The 24,515-nt window shown below is 38.0% G+C and overlaps 1 protein-coding gene across 1 annotated transcript in view; it reads left to right on the plus strand.

Annotated features, from left to right (window-relative positions):
* lrrtm4l1 (leucine rich repeat transmembrane neuronal 4 like 1) overlaps positions 1–21,059 on the plus strand; it is a 33,060-nt gene extending 12,001 nt beyond the window's left edge. Inside the window, exon 4 of the mRNA XM_053340545.1 lies at positions 20,920–21,059. Within this exon, the coding sequence (XP_053196520.1) occupies positions 20,920–20,985 (66 nt within the window). The 3' untranslated portion in view covers positions 20,986–21,059. The remainder of the gene's footprint in view (positions 1–20,919) is intronic.
* The last annotated feature ends 3,456 nt before the right edge of the window (positions 21,060–24,515 follow it).

The raw sequence follows: 24,515 nt of genomic DNA on the forward strand, positions 1-24,515 counted from the left end.
CCGTAAATGCACAGAATGGCATAAAAAATCCTTCATGTTCCATCCTCAGTTCAGCCAAAGCTAGTGTAAGCACAGTCAGTTTGTCAAATTGATCTCTTTTGTGCAACACTTCTTCTTTGTATTTCACCAAAGGGTGTTTCCTTGCCATGCCAGACGGGGGGGAAATGTTCTGTCAGTTTCAATTGCCAGAAGAAAATCACCAACAATACACCTACAAGTGAATCCCAGGTTTCATATTTCATACTAGCATCGGCTGAATTTAAGAATGCATTTTTTTCCACAGAACTATGGATTATTTCCTTCATCTCATACAGTTTAATCAGTTTGTGCGGTTTTGCATCACAGCTATTATGTAGAGGACTGTTAGAACTGATTACACCATCCCATAACTCACAGCAGTGCTTTGAGCGAAAATTTTCATGGCATCCATCCAGTAACAAAGAAAAAAGTCCATTCCCGCACACCCTTATCACCTCCGCATTGATTTATTAAAAAAAGTCCACGTCTCGGTCACAAGGACTATTCTCAAGACGTATCAATCACAAAGTAGAGCACAGAGCTTAAAAATAGCCCGTAATTGCATGTTAGTCCACAGTGGTGTTGGAGGTGTATCACATACAACAGCTTATTCATTCAAGATTCCCTAAACTGTCAAAATATATTCAAAGGGCTCAAATAAATTGAAATGATAAAACAGCAAATACCAAACATAGACCAACAATCTCAAAAAACAAGAGGTGTGAAAAGTCCATCTCTTGTTAAAAAAGTTTATACCACACATAGCAGAATTGTTTTTTACATATATAAAATAAGCAGGTCAATCATAAAAATATATTTTTTGGGGATTTGACTGTAGGTTGGGTTTGTTATACAGGACATTTCATAGGAAAGCCCTGAGATCCAGGTCCTTGTTTATTCTCAATAGTGTGAGGGTCTCTAATTCAGTGATCCATTATGCTTCACGTTTCAGGAGGGCCTACTATAAGTTGAAGGGCAAAAAGAAGGGCAACTGGACTGTGTTTGCATTTCTAATGGCAGAACTGTGTTCCACCATTCTAGTCTTCAGAGATCTAGTCATCACTTAGATTTATGCTTTACCACAGGGTCTCCTGATGGGGTATATGATTTAATAAACCTTCATTTGTTAAACCTCTCATTCCTCATTAGCTGTTTCATTGCCGACTGTGAACAGAAGAGGCCAGCTGAGTTTAGACAGTATGGGGAAATAACGCCTGCAGGAAATCAGCTGGAATCAAAAGTGGGAAGACAGAGGCACCGTGCCGTTCCAGGTGCTATTTATATCATTATAAGATTGGTGCATAATGTGCAGTCAGCCAAGAAGTGCCATGAAATCACCTCTACGCAGACAGGGCATTGGTGCAGCTCTTTATAGAGGCTTATGGCCAATGACCAATGACCAATGACCAGCCCACCTTAACTATTAACAATTGCCACAAAGCTGTCGCTGCCAGATGTACTGTACTTCATGGTCCTTGAAAGTGTGAGGAGTCACACACAAAAAGCCTTTAAATACTTCATTCTTCTCCTAAAGAGAGACAGACGACCTAGAATAATTTACAGTCTGAGCTTCTATGCTTTCAGAACTTTGACTGTAACAGACCTTTGTAAGTAGTGAGTGTGGCAGTTCATTTTTTTGTGCTCTAAGGCCTATAAGTTAAAGATATAGTGTTCATATGATACCAGCTCAAAAATATGTTCACACCCTTAATTAAAGATGTTTAGACTGACTTTTTTTAACCCGAGGACAGATATTCATTTGATGATCTGTAGGGATTTTTATCACATCTAGTATCTGTTTCTTGAGTTCTTAATAATAAGTTGCCAATATTATCAGATTCACAAACTTGTCTATATTTTATGCCATTGTCTTGCCTTGATCTTTTTTGCTTGTAAGTTGCTTTTTTTCTATAAATGTACTGTATTTGCAGTTTGGTTTTTTCCTCTTGTCACATTAATTTTAATTTCACAAGGCTCTGGCTCTTTCTCTGCAAATGTTTGAATTATTAAAGTGTGGTTTTCAGAAGGGAGCAGAGACATTTGTGGAGATCACATATTTTTTAATGGTGCCCTATAGGCATAATGTTCTTGCAGGAATCGGGCAGCAGCCACAGCCACCCACAGAGGCCACTCCTTTTGTAAAGTAGAGCTGTTGAACAATAATGCCGCCTAAAGTTACTTTTCTACTTAGAGTGACCCCTGTTAGTTTGAAATGTTTTTATTTTATGTCATCATAACAGAGGGAAAAATAGAAGGAAAAAGTTATGACCAACAGCTGGATCAACTTTTTTTTAAATTTGCTGTAAATGTAAATAACCCCATTATTGTTCATAAACTGATAAACATGACACAACCAATGTTAATTGAATACTTTCACATATTATTTGGATTATACAGTACAAATAATTGGCTTACTATAGTATTATAACCATCTACTAGTAACAGTTTATTTTAATCCAGTCAATTTAGTCTCTATAAACAATATAAAAACAATTGATACATGATGTACTCATTAGCAGATGTCAGGACATTTTCTTACAATAGTACATTACAATTTAATGAGTTTCATATGTACAATTCATTAAATAAGGATTCAATCTATAGTTGGAATTGTGCAGTTTTATGTTGTCATTAACCTTTTGTTAACCTTTTGCACACATGTAAAGCTGTTATAATTGTTAAAACATACATGAATACACTTAAAAATATGAATTTTAATTACACCAACCAATATAACCACCACCGTGTTTTATTGTATGTCATAAACTGTTTATTAATTATTTATGTGCTATTCTTTATGTAAATGCTAAACAGATGGGGTTAAAATAAACACGAGTTGGTTGGTCAGCTGAACCTATCCAATGCTGTCAAATTGATTCCCATATCCTTTAATCCGTTCTTGTAAAAACAAATTATGTAAAGAACCCATTACGTGTCTACCCATCATGAACTTTATGGTCTGTTGCTCCACATAAGGTGTGCATATGCTAACATTACGCCACACGCAAGCTCTCCACTGTAATTGGAAATGCATGTAGATGAGCTTCCAAAGAACAGTGTAAGTTTGTGTGTATGTGTGTGTGTGTGTACTATGAGAAGGTAAAAAACTATCCTGATTATCAAACACCAAACCTAAAAGATTTTTGTTTTTTTATCTACAACTACTACCACTTTTCCTTTATATATACAGTATATATATATATATATATATATTATTTGACCAGCAGGCTGATTTGTGGCTACTAACTTTGCATTTTTGTGGATACATTTGTGCTAAACAGGTCTACTCATTAGATACAAGACTGTCCAGTTTTAAGTTTTTCTATTGTAGTAAACAGGGATTGGTCCTTTTCATACCAGGGCCTTTTGAAAAGTTCAAGGTATTGCAATCAGGAACATGATAACATTTTCTTCTAAATGTCACGTTACGCCTGCTATTTATTAACAGCTGAGCATGACACTGTCACTAATAGTTGTGGTAGGAGTGCTAATTGTGCTTTTGCACCCTCTGGCAAGTGTCAACAGCCACTCCATCCAGAAGTGAAGGGAAATGAGAAAGATTTCTCCTGCAGCTATGTAGCAGTTCTTCAGGGTCAAGTTCTATTATATCAGAACGTCTCAGCTGATTATGAATATGCAAATGAGATTTTGATGAAGAGCGTTTTCCAAAAGACAACAATCACATGTCGTGTGGTGTCCATTGGTGTCATATCACATTTTCGTTATGGGCGCTACTTGTGCATTACATGGTACTGTCAAAAATAAGCTAATGAATTGATTAAGCTAAATAAAAACTGAAACAAGCTTAATTAAACACGCTTGTTTTTTGGCCAGAAGACTAAAACTAGAAGCCTGGTAGCCTAAAGACAAGACTGACTGTATTTTGTCTGATTAATCAGAGCCAAAGTCTTGATATATTTGGATGCATTTAAATTTTCATAGTTTTCCCTTAGAGACATCTAATTTTATATAATGGGTTTTATAATGTCTTGTTTTATCCCCTCTTTTCCATGCCAGGAAACTCATGAGGGAAGATGAACATTTGGCCCTCACAGTTACACAAAACATTAAAACTGACACATCTATTTTTGCAGCGCTGAGATAAAATTATATATCATCAAATCGGGAGACAGTTTCATGAAATAATTGATACAATTATCATTTATCCTTATCAGAGCAATAAAAATCTTAAGGAAAAACAGCCTTTTGATCAGAAGGTCAGAGCCATTTCGGATTCGGGGGTGGGAAAGTGTTTGAGTAGCACTTTTCCCTTCTTTCAACAAGCATCAAGAAATATAACTAAAAGATGTACTGTTTGCTGAGCCTGGTCTCCTGTGAATTTCATATAATATGCACCAGTTTCTTCAAATGCAAATGCTGAGTAGATGTGAGAAAATTGTTTCTTTCCAATGTGAAAAGATTACATAAATGTGATGAGTAGATACGAAGTGTTGTCTGGAAATGAAATGGTGGTGTGAATGGGTGCAGTCTGGACATTTTGGTCCTATTATATTTGTCATTTCTAGTGTATCCAAATAAAATCCACATGACATTTAATATACTTTACACATATACTTTACCACAAGTACAGTTTGCATCTCTGTTGTCCAGATCATAAATCTGATCAATGCAATGAAATCTGTCTTGGTTTTATGGGACTACGTGGAAGTCGGCGTCGGCTTCGAAGGAGGGTGGTATAGTGCAACTGAAGCCGTTTGGTAACTTCCAGAAAAGCTCAACGAAGAATTAACTTCTGTACTTTCACAGTTAATTACACCAGAAATAGTTAAGCTAGAAGTACAGCAAGACATTTTCACTTTGATGAGACAGGGAGTAAGACAGCTCATTTCAGTGTAACTCAAACTGCCGTTATCAAAGAGGACAGATCCTGTTAATGGCCATTTCCACAGACTGCTTACGTATGTACTTACACTTGGGTGGAATAAAGTTTACTTTTCAATATCTGGCAATAATGTAATTGGATTTCAATCAGTTGCAAATGGTTCTTGGCATTTACACATAGCTTTTTTTTAAAAGATTGGATAGCTATCCCATCCGCCTTAGATGCATTAAGTGGCTAAGTGTAAATGGAGTCAATGATACCAGTGACCTGGATTAATTTCAAATCCTGTAAATGTCAACTGCCACCTAAATACTACTTCTACCTCTACTACACATTTTAAAGCTTAAGTCCAACTTCAAACAAAATTGTGTTACTTACCTACTTAGAGTTACTTGTTAGCCATCTTTTTCACATAGGTGGTTTAATGTTACACTTGAGGCTGTGGCTGAATGAGTGAACCAGATTTACTGTGCAAGTGCTTCTAAAAAACTGTTAGAAGGTGAATCCCCAAAAGTATACTGATATAAATAGTAAAGCTCCAATGTTTACTAGATGGTGTTAGCTTCATATTTGTTCATTTGCAGTGCAGATGGCTTCTTTGACACAAAGCCTCTGAATCTGTACAGCTGACACTAAAGGACTAAAAAGGTTGGGGTGATTAAAAGTAATTAGCTTCAGCCTAATGGCACACCACACTGTAGGGTGTACTGGTTATATGCTATGAAAAGTTATTATGAATATTTATCAGCTACAGCAAACATGTTGGTCTTTTTGTGAAGTTTTCAGCTCACCATAATCAGGTCCAAAGCTCCTGTATTAGAATTTCAGATTGATCGTATTTACAGTCATTTCTATTTTAATTTCTAATTATGTAACCCTGATTTGACCAAGTAGGGCAACAGGCATTAACTCAAAATGAGGTATAGTTTCATTCAAATAAGACTTATTGACCATACCTAAAAAAAGAAATGTATAATATATATGTTGGAATGAAGTTGGCTAACATGGTCTAACAGAATTAGGTGATAATTTATGCTTTATACTTTATAAACAGTCAAACCAAACCAGGTCGACAATAAGACAACAGGAAGGGTAAACATATTTTCATTATTGTGCATTTTGGGCCACTTAAGCAAAAGATATTTGGGGTGTTTTTATAGCTGTCAAATGCCAAACAGGTCAAATTTGACCCAAACAGTATGTAAGAGTTAACTGCTGGATTTCTTTGACATGTCCCTTTTTCTGTCTGGTTGACTTTTCCCGCAGTCAGCTGAAACACTGCCACTAAAATGATATCAATATATAGTATTTTCCATCTTCCAATGTCCCAATAGCTGTGCATGGTCAAAATCAATTGCTGGCCTGTTTGAAAGGCTTAATTTGAACTGACTGATTTCTATTTTACTTCTAATAAAATGAGATTATACCAATATATGCCCACACTAAATATAATTAATCATCTAAAAAGGTTTTTATCAAGATCATTACAATATGACGGAGACCATTTTAATTTACATCTTTCCCTCTTACTGATGCCAAAAATCCCCTCCTGCAACCAGTGGCCAAAATACTGTCCGCTAGAAATAATGGAATAATAAAAGTGTTTACAACAATTCTATCACACTTAATCATATCAAAAGGCATTGCATTGCATCAAGACAGGCCTGTATTGAATTTCATTAACTGAACGTGGTCACATTTCGATTCCATATAAAGACGAGTGCTGCGTTTTAGAAGGACAAAGCGATAGACAGAGAGAATTATAATTTTCACATGAACGGCAATAAAATATTTTTGCTAAGCTGAACACTGACAGAGAAGACATGCTGCTGCAAAAGTTTTCCACTAAACTCTATGAAATCATAGACCATACTCTTGGCTCCCTTGTGTGGCTTTTGGAATGAGTAATTCATGCTTGTAAAATGTTGATTAATTGGACTGTCTGAAACCACAGAAATAATACACTCTGAACTCTCATTCAGGGTGACTTTTTCATCCCTCAATTAGTTATTATTGGGCTATTTCATACGGCAAGCCATTATGCTCCATCTAACAATTATCTCTTTTAATTTCACATATAAAAATAAGTCAATAATACAAAATTAGAAAAGTGACCTCAGTTTTGTCACACCTTTGCAGCAATGAGTAATCACTTGTTCCCACATGTATGGCCTAAATATAGACAGGAGGACCTTGAATGTGGACAAAAGTGTATTCTGTAAACCCAGTTGTAGAAACTGAGTGTTAAGAGTGAGTGCAGAGAAGGGAGTGTCCTGGGCTCAGATGAGAGGTTCTGCAGGGGAGCCAACAGGACCAACCCTGAACAGATACAGTTTCATAGTTGCCAGAATGTACAATTCAGAGGAGGAATGGGGGAGATATGCCTCAGGAATGGGGAAATTTGTCAACTGTCATATTTATTTATGCACAGCTTCTAGCAAAGAAGCAATCCCCTGTTGTGCATCTGCTTGTATGAAGCCATTTGGAGCATTGTTGAAAATGGGTGAGCAGCATTTTTTTTTTTTTTTTTTGCATTATAATGCTTTTCAGGTATACGATTCAGTTTTAAAACAACAGTCAGGTGCACAAATCAATACTGGAATAGGTTTTTCATGTCATAATCATCCGTCAACTCCTCAAGCTCAAATATGCTAATTTGTAAGGCAATGGAAAGGACTCACAGACGACATGCTAGACAAGGCAGAGGGTATGCAGAGGTCAGAGGATAGAGTTCACTATCCTGACAACTGAGGAAAGAAGCTTTATCTGAGTCTCTCCATGTTGGACTTGTGGCTACGGAGGCGTTTGCCTGAGCGCATAAGCTGGAATAGTTTATTGCTGGGATAGTGAGGATCTGGTATAATCCTACTAGCTCTGGTTCTATACCTTCTGGTGTATAAGTCCTACAGAGCAGAGAGTGGACTTCTGATGGTATGCTCAGCTGAGGCGCTCCACTCTAGCTGTACAGTCCTAAGTAGTGGAATTTCCAGTCCACAAGTCCTTAGGAGCCCAATGAGACTCAGGATTTCTTTAACATATCTGAGGTAGTATTCTCTGTGATGTGGACCCTCTTCAACACATGTCCTATTTATCTTCAGGGATGTGCAGTGTCTGTGCTGCATCTCTCCAGAATCCACAACTCACTCTTTGGTTTAGCTCAGGTTCTGTGCACATAAATGGGTATTTATAAATATCAAATGTACAGTGCTGATGTGTGCAAGTCACGCATTCTTTATACCAGGTGTAGACATGTTTTTTTTAAAGTGATGTGCGGCTGATGAAATATAAGAGGAGGGATGAAATCTTTTAGGAAAACATTGTTTAGATGGATAACAGCTGCACTCTTTCTTTTTTGCACTTACACAGAGATTTGTAAAAAGCACATTCATAAACATAACATTGATTCATTATTTTGCTCTAAATATTCTTATTTGTCCCTTTTGTCATTCCTTTTAAAGTCGGTCGGTGCTACAAACTAATCATCGATTGCACTACACTGAGATATCACTGCTGATGGTGGTTTACAGTCCGTGTGATGAATTAATGATATGGATAAAGCTATAAAGAGCTGCTCAGCCGTGTGTAATGACAGCTGCTCTGCTGTTGGAGTTGCTGGAGGTGCTGTTGGTGAAACAGCACTTCTTCTTTCCTGTTTCTTTCATTGACAGGTGTACTGACTGGTGGAGCATGAGGCGAATTGATATGAAAACAGCTGGTTCATGGCTAATTGTGGAGGTGGAAATGAAGCTTGTGCATTGGCGCCCAGTTCATCAATGATAAAAAAAAAATAAAAAATAACCATGAGTATGCACAGCTTTATAAATCTGATGAAAATAATGCGCATGCATATTAATGCCTTTGTGCATACACACAGTCATGAATCTACATAGAGTTATATGCATCTGGCCCCTGGCCTTTCACTACTGCATCATCAGCAAACTTGGACGATGGAGTTGGATCTGTTCCTGACCACACACAATCAGTCAATTGTCAATCACAGACAAGTTCAGCAGAAAAAAAAACCTACTCTGATTTTGAAGATGGAATTTTTCATTTGAAAAATACAAAGAGCTTTTGAAAAATGACAAAGTGTTTAATTTGATACTTTTCTGACAAAAAAACAAATCACATTTAAAGATGACATTTCCAATTTTCTATTATTTTTTCTTCAATAGAAAATTAACCAAGTGATGCCTGTGTCATTGCTCAATCCAGTGGCTTGGTTATAGGTATACTGTAGGTATCACATGTTTGAAGGACAGCTGTAGGGGAATGGCTAAAGGAAATGTGGCCAAAACTGCTGAGGCACGTCTTTACATGCAGAGATAATGATGAGATGGAGAGAGTTCACAGGTTCGAGTGCAAGTGGGAAAGAGAGAGAGAGAGAGAGAGAGAGAGAGAGAGAGAGAGAGAGAGAGAGAGAGAGAGAGAGAGAGAGAGAGAGAGAGAGAGAGAGAGAGAGAGAGAGAGAGAGAGAGAGAGAGAGAGAGAGAGAGAGAGAGAGAGAGAGAGAGAGAGAGAGAGAGAGAGAGAGAGAGAGAGAGTGTGTGTGTGTCTGTGTGTGCAGATGGAGAATAGAGAGAATGAGCCTGTGCTTGTTAAAGAGGGAAAATAGGTGATGTATACATCAGCTGGTCTATCTGGTTGTCTTTGGCACAATGCAACACATGTTGTTAAAGTGTATTCACAATTTGAAAGCATATAATCAGTTAACGTTTGTATGATGAAACCTATTTCAAAATTGATTAAAAAAAACCCAAACAAAACTATAATCAATGTCACACTTGTCAAGCTGATATCAGCCCTTTGATATTCAGCTAGACTTCATGCTGCCTAGCAACGAAGGCAGTAGAAATCCTAAGGCCCAGGAACTATTATTTTTATGATATTTATAACAAAAGAGGAAGATTACATTACTTATACAACTATTGTCCATGGTATTAGTGGGATAACACCCTACGAGTAATGGATTATGTTGTGGCTGTGTCCTCAATAACACTTGTGGAAAATGATACATGTATCCAAACAAGTGTATGGAATCATTTCTTGCTGTCTTAATATATATATGCATTTTTTTTTCTCTAGGCATATGAAAAAAATTATTTTGTGCACCACATGATATATACACAGAGAGACTTAGGGTTTAAAAAAAGCTGCTGCTCCTAATGTGGTCATCCATCACCTTCATAAATCACACTCATCATAAATCACAATGCTCAAGCACAGATAAAACATGCATGTGCATGCACTTACATAAATATGCGCACACACTGAGACATTTCATCAGGGACATGCTCAGTTTGCTTCCAGCCATAACTCGCTGTATCAGATTTCCTCGGGGACATCTTTGAGCTCTACCTTGACCAAGGTTTGCATCTCTTGCTACCTAATGCACACACAGAATCGCTCTCTGCTTAACTTCAAATAATGTTCTTTTAGAGCAGCTTACGCTCGCTGGCCCACTTAGATATGGGTCAGTATATCCTTACGCCTCATGAAATATATTTTGATTTGTTAGACATTGAAATTTATGAACAAGATGAACACAAATAAACTCAAACTCTTTTTTTTTTCCTTTTTCTGCAGCGATGCTTTACAGATATTGTTGTTACCCAACAAACTGACATCTTCATCCTAGCAATTAAAAATGAATATGTAATTTGAGTTAGACTAAAATGATTCCAACTTTCAAAACAGCATTCACTAGAACTCCATTACAGCTGGGTGGTACTGTTGTGGTTGTTCTGACGGTTTGAATTAGGTCATTACAATGAAGTAGTGTTCCCTCCTTTTACATGCAAAGCAAACTGTGAACGAATAAGCTTCAATTCCTGGTGCCTGCTGTTAAGCCTCTGTTTGCCGTACATCCAGTGATTAAATGCAGCTTGTGCCTACAGACATTGTTATCATGTACTTGTACTATTTTATTAATGCAGTTTGCTTACCATCTGTTTTCATTTATAGGTATCTTGCACATTTTCTGAGCACTGTCATTGCAAAGTTTGCATTTTCACTTTAAGTCATAAAGTATGGCTGCAGGCCAAATAATGCATTTGCTGCCAAAATGTATATATTCATACATTCTTGCCCTCAGCACTTAATATTAATCTACATATAACTAGACTGATATTAATACACATATTTTTTACGCATTTAGAAAGAGATGGATATGCACTTGACGGCAAGATTATACATATTTAGCATGAGATTATATATACATTATTGAAACGCCTCCCAGATGTTTGTGAAAATAACAGCTGAGATCTACAAGTGAGATGGACAGAAATGAAAAAGACAATTAAGATAATGGGATTCTGCACAGCATCATTAATTTGCTTTGTTAATAGTCAAGCACGACTGCTGTGACCTAGCGCACCAACAAGAGTTAACTGGAAACAAAATTAGAAGCATTTAATGACTCGCTTTTTGTCAGGCTATTCACAGCAAGTCCATTATCTTACCTTTTATTTCCATAAAACACTGTCTCTTTTATCAAAGACACGATCATAATTACTCCAAACTAACGTGGCTTTGTTTACAAGCTACTAAACCTTTAAACGGAAATGAATTACCACTGCAATTTATGCAAATTATTCAAAAAGTAATATCAGCAACATTTTTTATAACACCAATGTCTATCATACACATGCTTAAAATGTATTCAAATATTCCTCTGCATAATTATACTTATAAACACTCATAAATATCCATAATGCTTTAAAATAATACTCATAACACATTTTATAATGACTTCAAGGTAGTATTATGATACTTCATCATTTTTAGTTACTTGCTGAAATGTTTGCAAGGATCATAGTGTATTATAATGCTTATAAATGTAAAATATTATAATCACTGTTATAAGGCATTGCTATGTGATTTTAAATTACCCTAAGTGGTCATTAGGTGCCTTGAGTGAAGGGAAAGAAGTATCATTAAAGCAACGTCTCCCAGACCACAGATGGCTATGCTAACCAGGCAGCAAAGGAATTGGCGAAAGGCCAGCGCATCTGGTCATTCATGGTCATTGCTCTCTATAGGGCACAGGTCTATGCACAATGATGCATGCAATAACAACACACAACATGTTGCAAAAGTCATTTGTATGTGAAACGGGTCATAACAGAGACTAATTACTCCAATACGACACAACTTTTTAATTCTCTTACCACACACACCCTTCATCCCAGCTTCATCCCTGCCAGTGCTCTTCTGCCAGAGAGAAACGCTGCATGAACACAAGCCCTTTCAAAGGTTGAGACTTACCAAATGTTATCACCAGTGTATGGTTTGCGCCTGTTTTTTTAAGGGGCCACTTTTGTCAAACATTTCTAGTAAAGTGAAATATACAGATAGCAGATTGAGTAGAAATGTCCAGGTATTACAGTATCTATAATTTGAGTCAATTTTGTGTTAAGAGTGGATTTTTTTGGGGGGAGAGCTGTGTCAAATTGGAGTACTCAATTTCTGCTATGGCCCGTTAAACATAAAAATTAGTTTTACAATGTTTTGAGTGTTATTCTTGCATAGTGCCACAGCGCAGGCTCGTAACCTCAAGAGAATAATAACCACGGATGATCAGATCTGCTGGACCTCAGCCAATGGTTTAGTATTTTGGCTGACTGGTTAGTACAGTCTGGAGGCTGGGGGGTTTGAGGAACCCTCCTTCGCTGCACACAAATTGAATTATAATTTTCTCACTTTACTAAAAGGGAACCCCGACTATTACAACTTGTATGCCTAAATAAGACCATAAATGACCTCTCCTATGAAACTACATCATTAGAAACACATCAAATATTTTCATTATCTAAAAATCCTCAATGTTTAATACATATTTTGACATACACAGGCCGCTACTACAATTTTTGAGCTGATGTTGTCTGAGTGAATCAGTGTGAAGTGAAATCATTGAATGGAAACAGGAGGTTATCTATTAAAATCAGTGTGCATTCATAGGACATATCGCTTGCATATGGTATTTTAGAGGGTTTTAATTATGAAATTATACATCAAAATGACCGTAAATGGTCTAAGTGACACCCTGAGGTGATGTACTATCAATGTGAAGTAAAATCATTGAGTGGAAACGGGGGAATTTCCTATTAATATCAATGTGAACTCATAGAAAGCATAGCCCACATATGCTAATTTAGAGTACTTTCATTTTGAAAATGTACATCAGACGGTTCTGATGTTTCTACAGTGATGCCCTGAGGTAATCTATTATCAATATGAAGTGAAAATGATCTAAGGACACAGGAAGACTGAAGATATTACTATTAAGTATTCATTTTATTTAAAATTTGATAATTATTCATTTTGTTTCATTTAGTTATTTCAGTATTTTTCTTTGTAATTACTCAATTATTCATGTTTGTCAGCATGAATGAAAATGAAATCCCTTCATAAGGTAAACTCCAGATGTTACGCCATTGTAAGTCAGGGACAAACCCAGCCCAGTAATGAACAGCAGCAGGAACAGTAGTTATGTCTTTCTGAAATAGAGATCGAATAACATGGTTGTTGTTCTTTATCTTATTAGAGAAACACATTTCTCCCACTGCGGTGGTTTTTGGATCCAGAGGTAAACAAGTGGGCAGTGTAGACCCTTTTAATAGCATTAAAAGGGCAGAGGGAATGGCATCCATTACTACTGAATTCTCTAGGAGTCACAGGAATATGGAAGGTCTGAAGGAATTCTGAATAATTAAGTACATTTCCATTACCATTGAGTAACTGGGTCACTAGGGTTATGTCATTTTCAAACCATGTTTTAAAGAATAATGATTTGTTTTTAAATGTAATGTGACCATTATTCCAGTTATAACACCTGTGTGGTGAAAAGTTCTGTTTATAGATTAGTGACCATGCTAAAAGCATCTGCTTATGGAATATAGATATATTTTGTGGAAGCTTTTCTACTTTGTAATCACAAAGAAGAACATATTGAAGCCCTCCAAGCATTGAGAAAGTTCCAAACAGTTTTCCTTTTTTTAAAGATTTTGTTGGCATAGACGCCTTTATTAATCAGTAGACCGAAACATGGGAGAGAGAGGGGGGTGTGACATGCAGCAAAGGACCTCCGATTGAGATTCGACCCGGGGTCGGCTGCGTATATGGCATGCGCTCTAACCACTCAACCACCTGCCCGCCCCCAAACATTTTCTATCACATCTATAACATGTTCTATCTATCGCTCAGAGCTGTGCCCTGTGGGAAAACTGAAGGAGGCCAATCAGAGAGCAGCTTCAGGTCATGTGCTTATCAAAAGTTTGAGGGCTTACATTTGACTCCAATTAGGCCGGTTCCAGCGACATTCCACTTCAGCCAGACTAGGCGCCCCCCACGCAGGAAGTATATAGAAATGAAAAAAATACCATTTGGAATCACTTTATACTGAATGCTGACAGGTGCTGAGAGAGAGGTGCATTTTACAAGCAAATACTTTTTATTTCATAATTATTTAGCATTATCTAATGAATATATATTTAATATGTTTAAGTATACTTTCTCTAGATGTTTGGAGGGGGCAGCTCCCCAGTCCCCCACATTAACCAGCCGCCACTGCTATAATGTAAATATACACTATGATCCTTGCAAAAAAATTACCAGCAATTATGAAGTATTATGATATTTGACCTCAGAAGTCATTATAAAATGCTATAATCTGTCACGATTATTGTTATAGTATAATGAATATATATGAGTGCTCATAACTATAATTATGCATCACTATAAGCAAATTATAATGCATCATAAATATGAGATTCCTAGAAAGTGTTACCGAAATATCACTGGGTTGAGATTAATCAGGGGATTGAGTATGTATTTGTATGTCTGAGCTTAAGAGAAAGTGTAAGTATCTGTGTTGAGGAGATCAAGAGCTTATATAGGCATCAGCTTGCCAGAAAGAGTTTCCTTCTATAATTGTTGTTCTTAAAGGAGAAGTAAGCTCGGTTTTGGAGCTTAAATCTGCTGTCTTTTGTCTGTATTGTATATGGAGATTAGGGCTGTTCCATGTATGTCATGATCTCATTTGTCAACATATGCACATACATGAACATAAAGGAATGGCTGTGTTATGCTAATAAAAAGGTGCTATTCACATTGTTATGTTAATCATTTCCAGACCAAAGTGGCACTGCAAACAGTATGTCAATTGTCTCATTAGTTTGTACCTAGAAATGACGCATCCAGTCTCATTTCCTAGGGTCTGCCTCTGTTGTCATGGTCTTTAGGGAAAGATGGGAACGTGTAACTTCACATGAAAGTGCGGGCAATCGGGGTGGAGAGATAGAACAGGGTAATTGGAGCCCTGAGTGGAGTAAGAGTCTTGTGATCCCTTTGAGAGTGGCTGGCATATGTCTGTGTTACTTCCAGCTGTCCTGACTGAGAGAAAGCTAATTACATCATGTTTGCGCCCCGCTAATTAGTATCCTAATTAAAAACACATAAAGGCATTAGAGGGGGCGGATGAAAGTAGGGACTTGTAACCTGTGTTCTCAAAAAGACCATAACTTGGTGTTGGAAGTGGTCAGCTTTGAATGCCTACAAAGCAGAGAAACAGCATGTGTAATTATGCACCTTTCAATTATGATTATTAGTGTTATTTTGTTGTGTATGAGAGAGTTTCAAAGCGGGGAAATCAAGCGTTGAGTTGTGTTGATCTGTAATTTTTCAAACTAAATAGAAAATACAAATCAATTTAAAAACAGATCTTCACACAGTTATTAAATCCCCACAAACTACAGTTAATTTCATACTGCAAAAAGACACTAATAGACTGTGACATTTCAGCTCTGAGTCCTATTGTATATGCATATATTATCTCGGATGATATTCCAGACATCATTGGGTAGGACAGATGATGTATTTTGCTACTGAGTTGTGATGTTTGGCTAATGGGAGATCCTATATTTAAAACTGCACCGGTCAGGTTATGCAGAAACTTTGAGAGATTAAACATCATAATTTTCACTTTGTGTTACTGTCATACTGTACGCCCGCTGTGCTGCTGAGGTTACGACCATCTGTTATAATGTATAAGAATCAGTGCTCACACTGCAGGCCTAGTTCTGCCTCAGCAGCTCAGTTTTCATGCAGGTGTGATCTCAGTGGATGCACAATCACTAACACACAACCGTTTTTATACCTGTATTTTCTTTTGTCTCCAAAACAAAGCTCTCGTACCTAAATCGACATACAAACACAGCTGTGGTGCAATATACTGTTACTAAAATTGCACCTGCGTCTTCTTATTTATTTTTCTTTTTTTTGCCAAGAGGATATTCAGTGGATTAAATTGGCAAAGGTTTATGCACAAAAGCCTCCACAGGTCACATCATTCCTATTCAGATTGTATCTTTCTCATATTATCTGCTACATGATTAAGATACAGTTCAAAATGTATTTGAATGCTATCAAGAAGTCTCCTGTGGTTTCGATTCTTACCAATAATATAATCTACAAATCTAAAATGTATGAGGACCATCCATTTCTATTGATTAAATCCTTGTAGCCATCAAGAATCAATCAAGCTTCCCTGGTTATCTCTACTGGAGGAAATTCTTCAAACACTAGGCTCGTCCCTCTCAAGATTACATGCCTGGAGAGGCTGGAAGCAGTGCGTGTCATGCCTTTATCCCCGTGGCAATGTGTGAAGGGACTGATCAGGATGGTGGCCACATCAGCCAAGTCATCTCTGATTAACAAGGGAGGAAACTGTCAAGTCTGAAACCACCACGATCCCCTCCAGATTCATTTCTTCTGCCAACAACAAGAACCTCAGGGGGTGGCAGGCAGGCAGGGAGGGAGGGGGATTTCAAACACAACCCAAGGATAGATTGTTTACAAGGGGACAGGAGAACCACAAAGGACAGTGAGTGTTTGTCCTTGAGGTAAACAAATCCTCTTTGTCTCTCCAAAAATTCGACATCAGACTCAAATTTTCATGATGCACCTTGTCAGTTATTGGCTTGTCTCTGGACATCACATTACAGCCGCACGGCGTTTTGAACACGTGGAATGTCACGTGTTCTGAAGGAGAGATGATCCTGTGTGGAATAGTGTCCATAGGTCTGTATTAACCCTTAAATACTGTTCAGGGTCTAATTTGTCCCATTTTTGCATTAGAGAGAAGGAAAAAGCACCTTTAAAAATGTCATTTTGGCCAGATATTTGATGCCTTATCCTATAATGTGACCCAGAACATACAAAAATGGAAATATTTCAACTTGCCAAAAATAATTGTGCAGCTGAGACACATCATTTATTAAAAAATAATCAAAAACGACCGTTCAAAAATACCATTTATTCACCATTCATCATCATTTTTGATCTCTAATAATAAACTCTCTCTGATCTCTGAAAGCGTCATTCAGGATTAATTACCAATTTATTAATGACTGATAAGGTATTCATGAACGATTTGTGGTTCCGAAATCATATATACAGCCTGAACATTACAGTACTAATCACCAACAGATGCTCTGCACACTGCCACCCTGCATTGGTGAAAAAAGAAGGACCCCTTGACCATAATGTTTGCCAAGTTATTCCTGGACCCTGGCCAGCTTATAGGCACTTTGGCTAAAGCTGAGGGAGCTGCATAGGTCTCACAATGAGAGAGGAACTACTTTTGTGCTATTACATGAAAGCAGAAGCATTTTTTAGAGGTCGCCACAGGCAAGTGTTGGAGGAAAATTGCTCCTTCAAATTAAAGATGCTCCCGCTATGTTGTGAATGGCTACGAGTGTTGTCCAGTTATCCTGGAAAAAACACACAAACCAGCAGCTGTTTAGCTCTCTTTCTAACACATGAAAGTTTTGCTTGAGTACAGAAACAAAGCACATTCATGAGTGGTTAGTCTTGAACGCTGGCGGCAGAACTGATGAGGCTTGGTGGACTCTTGGGACCAAAACATTTTTAGCCCGATAGTCCTTTCATGCAAATTGATGGAAAAATCACAGTCTCCCAACTTATGGCTGAAAGCCATTGAGCAACTAATGGCTGTTTGCAATGCTTGTGTTTGAAGAGGTGTGGGCATTAGAGTGAGATACAATACTCAGCAAATTACAATACTCCTCATTTACCGAGCACTTGAAGAAAATCATGTTGAAGGAGCATTATGAGGTTTTCACAAATAACAGCCCGGGTGTCCGTGTGCACGAGGCAAACATTTGACCTGTGCTGAAATGACTTCATAACACAGTATGGCAGCAACAAAAACAAGCCAATATACTTCGCTGTTGTTCAGAAAATTGTCATTCAGCAGGGCGTGGAAGGAACATCTCTTGATTTAAGATAGTGGGAGATGTCACTGCAATTACTTTCAAATTGCTGCCATGTCATTACATTTGACCACACTCTGGATTTATTCAATTTTTACACAAACAGAGTGTAAAAATCAACATTTTCCATTCCAAGTAAAAAAACAACAACAACTTTGTAGAGTGAATGTTGGGTAACTACTGTAATTGTCTTGGATCTCTACATAAACCAGGCTGCACAATATTAGTTATTGATTATAATGACAGATATTGAGTGGGTAGATGATCAAGTTATTCCATTGTTTCTCTCAGCTTGTGAAACACATGGTAGGATGATGAATTCATGTTTTTTTAAGTGTGCATCTGTGTGCGAGGGTTGTACGCCCCAGCTTTTGTGTGCGTGTGCTCACAGCACAGTGGAAACCTTTTACTGTGAGTCTCTTTCTGTTTTCCTGCTTTGTTGAAAGTGTCTAAGGTACGACAATTTGTGCAGCTGTCTTCACTTTACTCATATCCACCTGAGAGGTAGATAAAGAGTTGAGTGAAGACTTGTCAGCCCATTTGATAACGTCAAAGTTCTGCTCAGGGCATACTCTTCTGAGCCCTTACTGTATATCCGCGTCACACTGACAACAATCTCGGCTCAATGCAGCGCGAAGCCAAGCCGAGATCATTTCCAGTAGATTCTAAAAGCTTTAGAAACTGCTTAGCCAGGCAAAACTTTGTGTTATTAAGAAAATGTAGATTTACCTGTAACCGAGTCCCTCATTTTAAAGGTTAAGTCTTAAAAGTAGAGGGGGAGAGGGGGGGGGGGGGGGGGGGTTTCAGAGCACAAAATGCTCAGGGGCAGAGAAGGAGTGCGCCTTTGCCTCTTTCAGAGCAGAGACCAGTTCAAAGCTTGTGGCTCTTAAATAAGATTAAAATGTCAGAAACCTCTAATAATGTGTTACATCTCAACAAGCTGGAGTTGACCTGTGGGAAAGAAGTGACATTTAACTCTCTAAAATTTTCACACACTATTTGTAGTGATACAAATGCTACACTATGTGAAGTTTCATTCAAATAAATGCATTTTATTATTATTAAAGTATAATGTTTGCCTTTATTATACAGGTTAGTAGAGATAGACAGGAAACAGGAGGCAGAGAGGGGGGCAATGACATGCAGGATAGAACCTCTCGGTGCGGGATTCGAATCGGGGTCACCTGCAGCGAGGACTGTAGCCTCAACACATGTGGTGGGTGCTCTTCCCACTGAGCTAAACTCCACTACATAAATGCATTTTATACTCCATATAAGGCTGTAAAATACAAATAGATATTAGATAGTATATTGACATCAGTTTTGCTTTTGAAAATGTATTGAAACATAGCTTCATTGTATAACCATTGTATGGTTTGTGGACTGCTGCTCGGAAGCCAATAGTTTCGAATCGACTTAGCCACGCCCCAATGCATACCCTGCTTTATCGTCAAATATAAAATCAGGGAGGCCAAAATTTCACAAATGAACATCATACTGCATTGAAGAAGGCTTTAAACTAACGATTGAGACCATAAACACATTTTGAGAACGTTTACTGAGGTTAGAAATCAAGTGAGAAGTTGCTGAATTCTCCATTGACTTGTATAGAGACGGAAGTCCTTTTGACACCAAAACGGTCGCCCCCTGGTGGCCTTTTGATAGAATGCAGCTCTAAATTACTTCCACGTTGGCCTCATTTCAGAGGACCGGAACTCCCCTCCTGATTCATATATTGTTTTACACTTTTTAAGTTATGTATATATACTTGTGGAAACTGTATGAATAGAGAAAATGTGCTCATGTTAACATTTTACATTCAGGTTCCTTGAATTTATCCAAAATGTCTCACTATAGACTAAATATACAATATTGTGCAACATTCCTAGGCCACTACCTTCACACAAACTGAAAATACAGGAAATATGTAGACACAATTTAACATTTAATGATTAAATATTATTTATTAAGGTTCCATTCCATTTAGGTTAGCATTTAAGTGAGCCAGGTTCTTGCTGTATGCTTTTTAATACAGCATACACATTTCCTGTATTTTCTGGTTGTATTCTATTAAAGAGACAAAAAAATATAAATAATTATGTATGGTCATTATAGCATTGCTAAAACAACTATCTATCTATCTAATGGTCGACTAAGACTTTTTCACAGTACTGTATATGTGTTTTCATCATTTATAACTGTAGTAAGTAGGAAATACATTCATGTTCTATATAGTGAAGCTGAAAACATTAAAAGTGACATATGTGTGACCTAACTTGCTCACACACATGTAATTAGCTTGTTTAACTGAAATAATTATCATTCGTTTTACTGCCATTGCTCAGACGCAGATCAATTCTGGTCTACAGGCTAATTTAAATATCAATTTTTGCAACAACGTGAAGTGATGAAATGTTTAGGTAGCCGGATTCAATTAAACATTCATTATGAATTCATTTATTTCAGCTTTAATTTCCAGCTCGTAAGAGTTCCATGTGTTGGGTTTTCATTTAATCTCAGTTAGACATTAGGGAAAGTGACTCCACCTCATCCTTCTAAGCTATCTAAGTACATGGGATTTCATCATCTGCTTAATTGCTTACCCTAATTTGCTTTGCTGGCTCTGTCACAGCCCCATTGTACTGTTATCAAATCACTGGGCACTGTAATTAACTTTACATTGTAACCACCACCTCTGTAACTGCCACAGACCAGCTGTTAAATGGTTTTAACTTTATCTTTCTTTTTTTTCCAATTTCCTTGCAGAATGAGTATACATGTCCACGCCCCCTACCTGGTGCCTGGCTGGGAGATGTGTCTACCATCCATTAACTCCAGAAAGGAAGCCGCTTCTTCTTTGGATGGTGAAGCAAAACCTACCATGAAACAGGGACGCCAGAGAGAAAGACATACCTGTATGCAGAGAACCCATCAGGATCCTACACCCCATAATTCACATCCAAGGATACATTTCAAATGCTAACAAGGGCACCCACGGACCAAGATAAAGATGACATAATACTGTCTTTTTCTTTTTCTTAAGGTTTTATAACGTCTTCTACTTTTTTTTTTTGTGCGTGTAGCCTGTGCTCTATGGTTCTTCGGCTTCGCTGCGTTCCGTCTCGCTTCGACACTACACACATACTGACACAGACGGTTGTGGAAATATAGTCCCACGGTGAATAGCAGAACCACAAGATTCATGAGCACTAATGGATGGTTATAACCAGCATGGGAGATTACTGTATAGACTATGACAGTTTACTGTCTCCACGAGGACACCGTGGCATTGTTTTAAACACGGGGCATAAGTCTCTGCAAGTTCAAGAGGCTTTAAAAAAAAAAAAAAAAAAAAAGTGTTAAGCTGAGCAAATGAATCATTAATGAAAAATGCACTGAACAAGGAGGTCTGACCGCTCTGCTAACAAAGCTGTGTATAATTTAAAGTGGGTTTGCATATTTTTTGACTCCATCCATACGAAGCATCATGTCATTACCTTTCAAGACTTCTTTCCAGATCTTTTTTTTTTTTTCTAAAAGACTAATCAAAGGCTAGGATGGTGTAAATGTGCCTCATTGGAGCAGAAACATTTCCGAAAGCATTCACTGAGTTTCCGTGCACCTGTCAGTAAAGAGGGATCTGCTCCATCAGGTGGAAATCGAGTCAGCAGCCGGAAGATTATTTCAAGTGTGTGTGAAAAAGTTGCCAGAATTAAGCAAACTTTCCCCCCCCTCCTAGCCAGCGAGTGAGGGAGAGTTTGCTTGATTTTTTTTTTCTGTTTGTTTGCATTTTTTAAAAGTTTAAAAAGTAAAAGTTTTTCTAAGTTGTTTCTAATTGCAATCAAACCTCAACTATCTACTTTGATTTGGAGGACAGAAAAAGGGCAACCAGAAGCAAAAGAGGGGGAAAAAAAGAGAAATCTGTAACTTTCTGATATAATGTTGTTAATGTTGTACTTTATGAGTATGTGTTTCTGCCATTTTCTGCACCAAATACCAAAGAGCCAAATTGATCTTTTTTTTTCTTTTCTTCTTCTTCTTCTTTTTTTTTTGGCTTTTGGCTCTCCCAAAACGTGGGTTGTAACAGATCCAGAATTTGCTCTTGTTAAAAAAAATTATATATGAAAAAAAAAAATCCACGAAAATCAAAAGAAGCCTCAACCCCTCTCATGTCCAGCAGTGCTCCATTTACCCAATCAGCTTTTTTCTTCCATGTGTGCTGTGTACGTCTTTGTGAAGAAATGACCTTGCAATGACAAGTCTTCATTAGGAGGATCTCGTCTGAAAGATAACTTTGAGCACCGTTTTTTTGTTTTTATGAATTATGTTTAATACATGCTTCACTTTCCTTTAAAAATAATCAGCCCACCTTTCTCCCCCTCCCCCTCCCCCCTCCTTTGGAGACTGCAGATGTTTGCTGTGCACAGTTCTGCGTGTGCTTGTGTTTCATCCCCCTCCCCCCTTCTGAGTTCTCAATTATATCCGAGGCGCATTGAGTTGTGAATTGTTTGTTTCGACATTTAAACATAACTCTTTCTACACTGAAAAATGGTAATTTTCTATTGTAAATTTCTGCTTCCCCCCCCCCTTCCCCTCTCCTCCTCCTTGAATTTGTTGATATTTAGTAAGCAGCTGTATTCTTTGTTCACTTTCAACAGTATGTTTTATAATGAAAATAATGACTTTATTGGTGAGCAATATGAATTGGTCAAATTAAAATATTCATTAATCATTTTTTTTGTCTTCAAGCTTTATGGGTGTATTGAGCATTTTTTCTGATTATGTGTGCGTGTGTGTGTGTGTGTGTGTGTGTGTGTGTGTGTGTGTGAGCTCGATGTTCACTGCAATTTAATAAGCTCATACCGCAGTTTTTCATCCACACACCTTGAAATCCGACCCGTCGCCCACAGATCTGCGGTGACGAGGCTGTCACATCAACGTTAGCCTCATTAATTTAGAGAGCAGAACATTGATCTCGACCGTTCGACCGTTCTGTTCACGGTGACACTCACTGCCGTGCCCCACCGGCCCTCTAATTACGCTTCTTATGTAATGAGTTGTATATCTCAAGAGGGGGGCAGGAGGGGAGAGGGGGGTGGGGGGGGTGGGGGGTTCTGTGTAGTGAAGTTTTTCCACGTTCGCTGCACTTGGAACATGTCAAGCTGTCAGCTCAGAGGTCCAGATGGCCAATCTGCCCGCCGCTTCCTGTGTTATTTTCACGTACTCCTCTCTACCTAACTCCCCTCCTCCCCCTTCTCTGCCTCCCCCCACCCCATTCCAGTCTCTTCGCATTATTCATATGGGTTGCTTCTCCTCATCAGCTCTATTACAGATGGGGTTTTTTTTCTCCTTTTTCATAGTGTGTGTGGCCATGCAGATAGTTTCAGATTTGGACTCTGGTGCCTGTATTTGGGGCAAACGAACATACTTGACAGTATTATTGCAGGGTTGTTGGAAAAAGACTGCATTAGTTTCAGCCTGATGCGCTCGCTGTAATAAACTGACAACTGAGCATACATGTGTGTCAAGGTTTGGAGAGTTTCATCTGTGAGATTTCAAACTGTCATCCCCATAGAGCGGGGGCGGGTGGACTTTTGTTTGTGGTGCTCAAACAATTAAAAAATGACATTTAGTTCCAAAAACAGTGCTGACAGCAGAGTCTGTGGATTATCCAGAGTAACTGGGACATTGTTTCTCAAAATACACTTTCCTGTAGAATTTGTCAAATAGGATTTTTTCTGTACTCTGAGGGGAATTCAATTTACTTCAACTAGTGCTGGGTAGCATAAGAAACCCCAAGAGGTGGACATCTCCAAACCTGGGCACATAAAATGACACTATTCATGTGTCACATTATAAGAGGGAACCCTAACTCTAACCCTAACCCTAACCTTAAAAAAAACAAAAAACTAATTAAATTAATTGAGAGTGAAAATAATTGGTAGTTTTAGCTGTAGTGGTGGTACATGAGAAAGACTGAGCTAACTCACTCTTCAAATATCTTCCTTTTTTTTTCTCCATGTCATGAATATTGTACATCTCTGTGGTCGGTATAATCCACTGTAGTTCCATGTTCTCCTCTTTCCTTTCTGTGTATCTGTCTTATCCACCGCTGTTCTCTATGATCTCTGTAACTCAGTCTTCCATCTCTGGCTCTGCATGTGCAGTGGCAGCACAGACAGGGCTGTATGCCTGAGAGCAGACGCCATGCATTATTCATGCAGCTCGGGCTCCCCGTTGACCCAAGTCCAAACAGTTGGCAGTCTAAAACACTTCCACAGAAGGGCCCCAGGAAAAAAGATGTTAAACTATAAGCAAAATACACTGATTCATCAAGTCGCTGCCATGACACGATAGACAAG

The sequence above is a fragment of the Scomber japonicus genome, chromosome 19 (assembly GCF_027409825.1).
Source record: "Scomber japonicus isolate fScoJap1 chromosome 19, fScoJap1.pri, whole genome shotgun sequence".
Classification (NCBI taxonomy): Eukaryota; Metazoa; Chordata; class Actinopteri; order Scombriformes; family Scombridae; genus Scomber; species Scomber japonicus.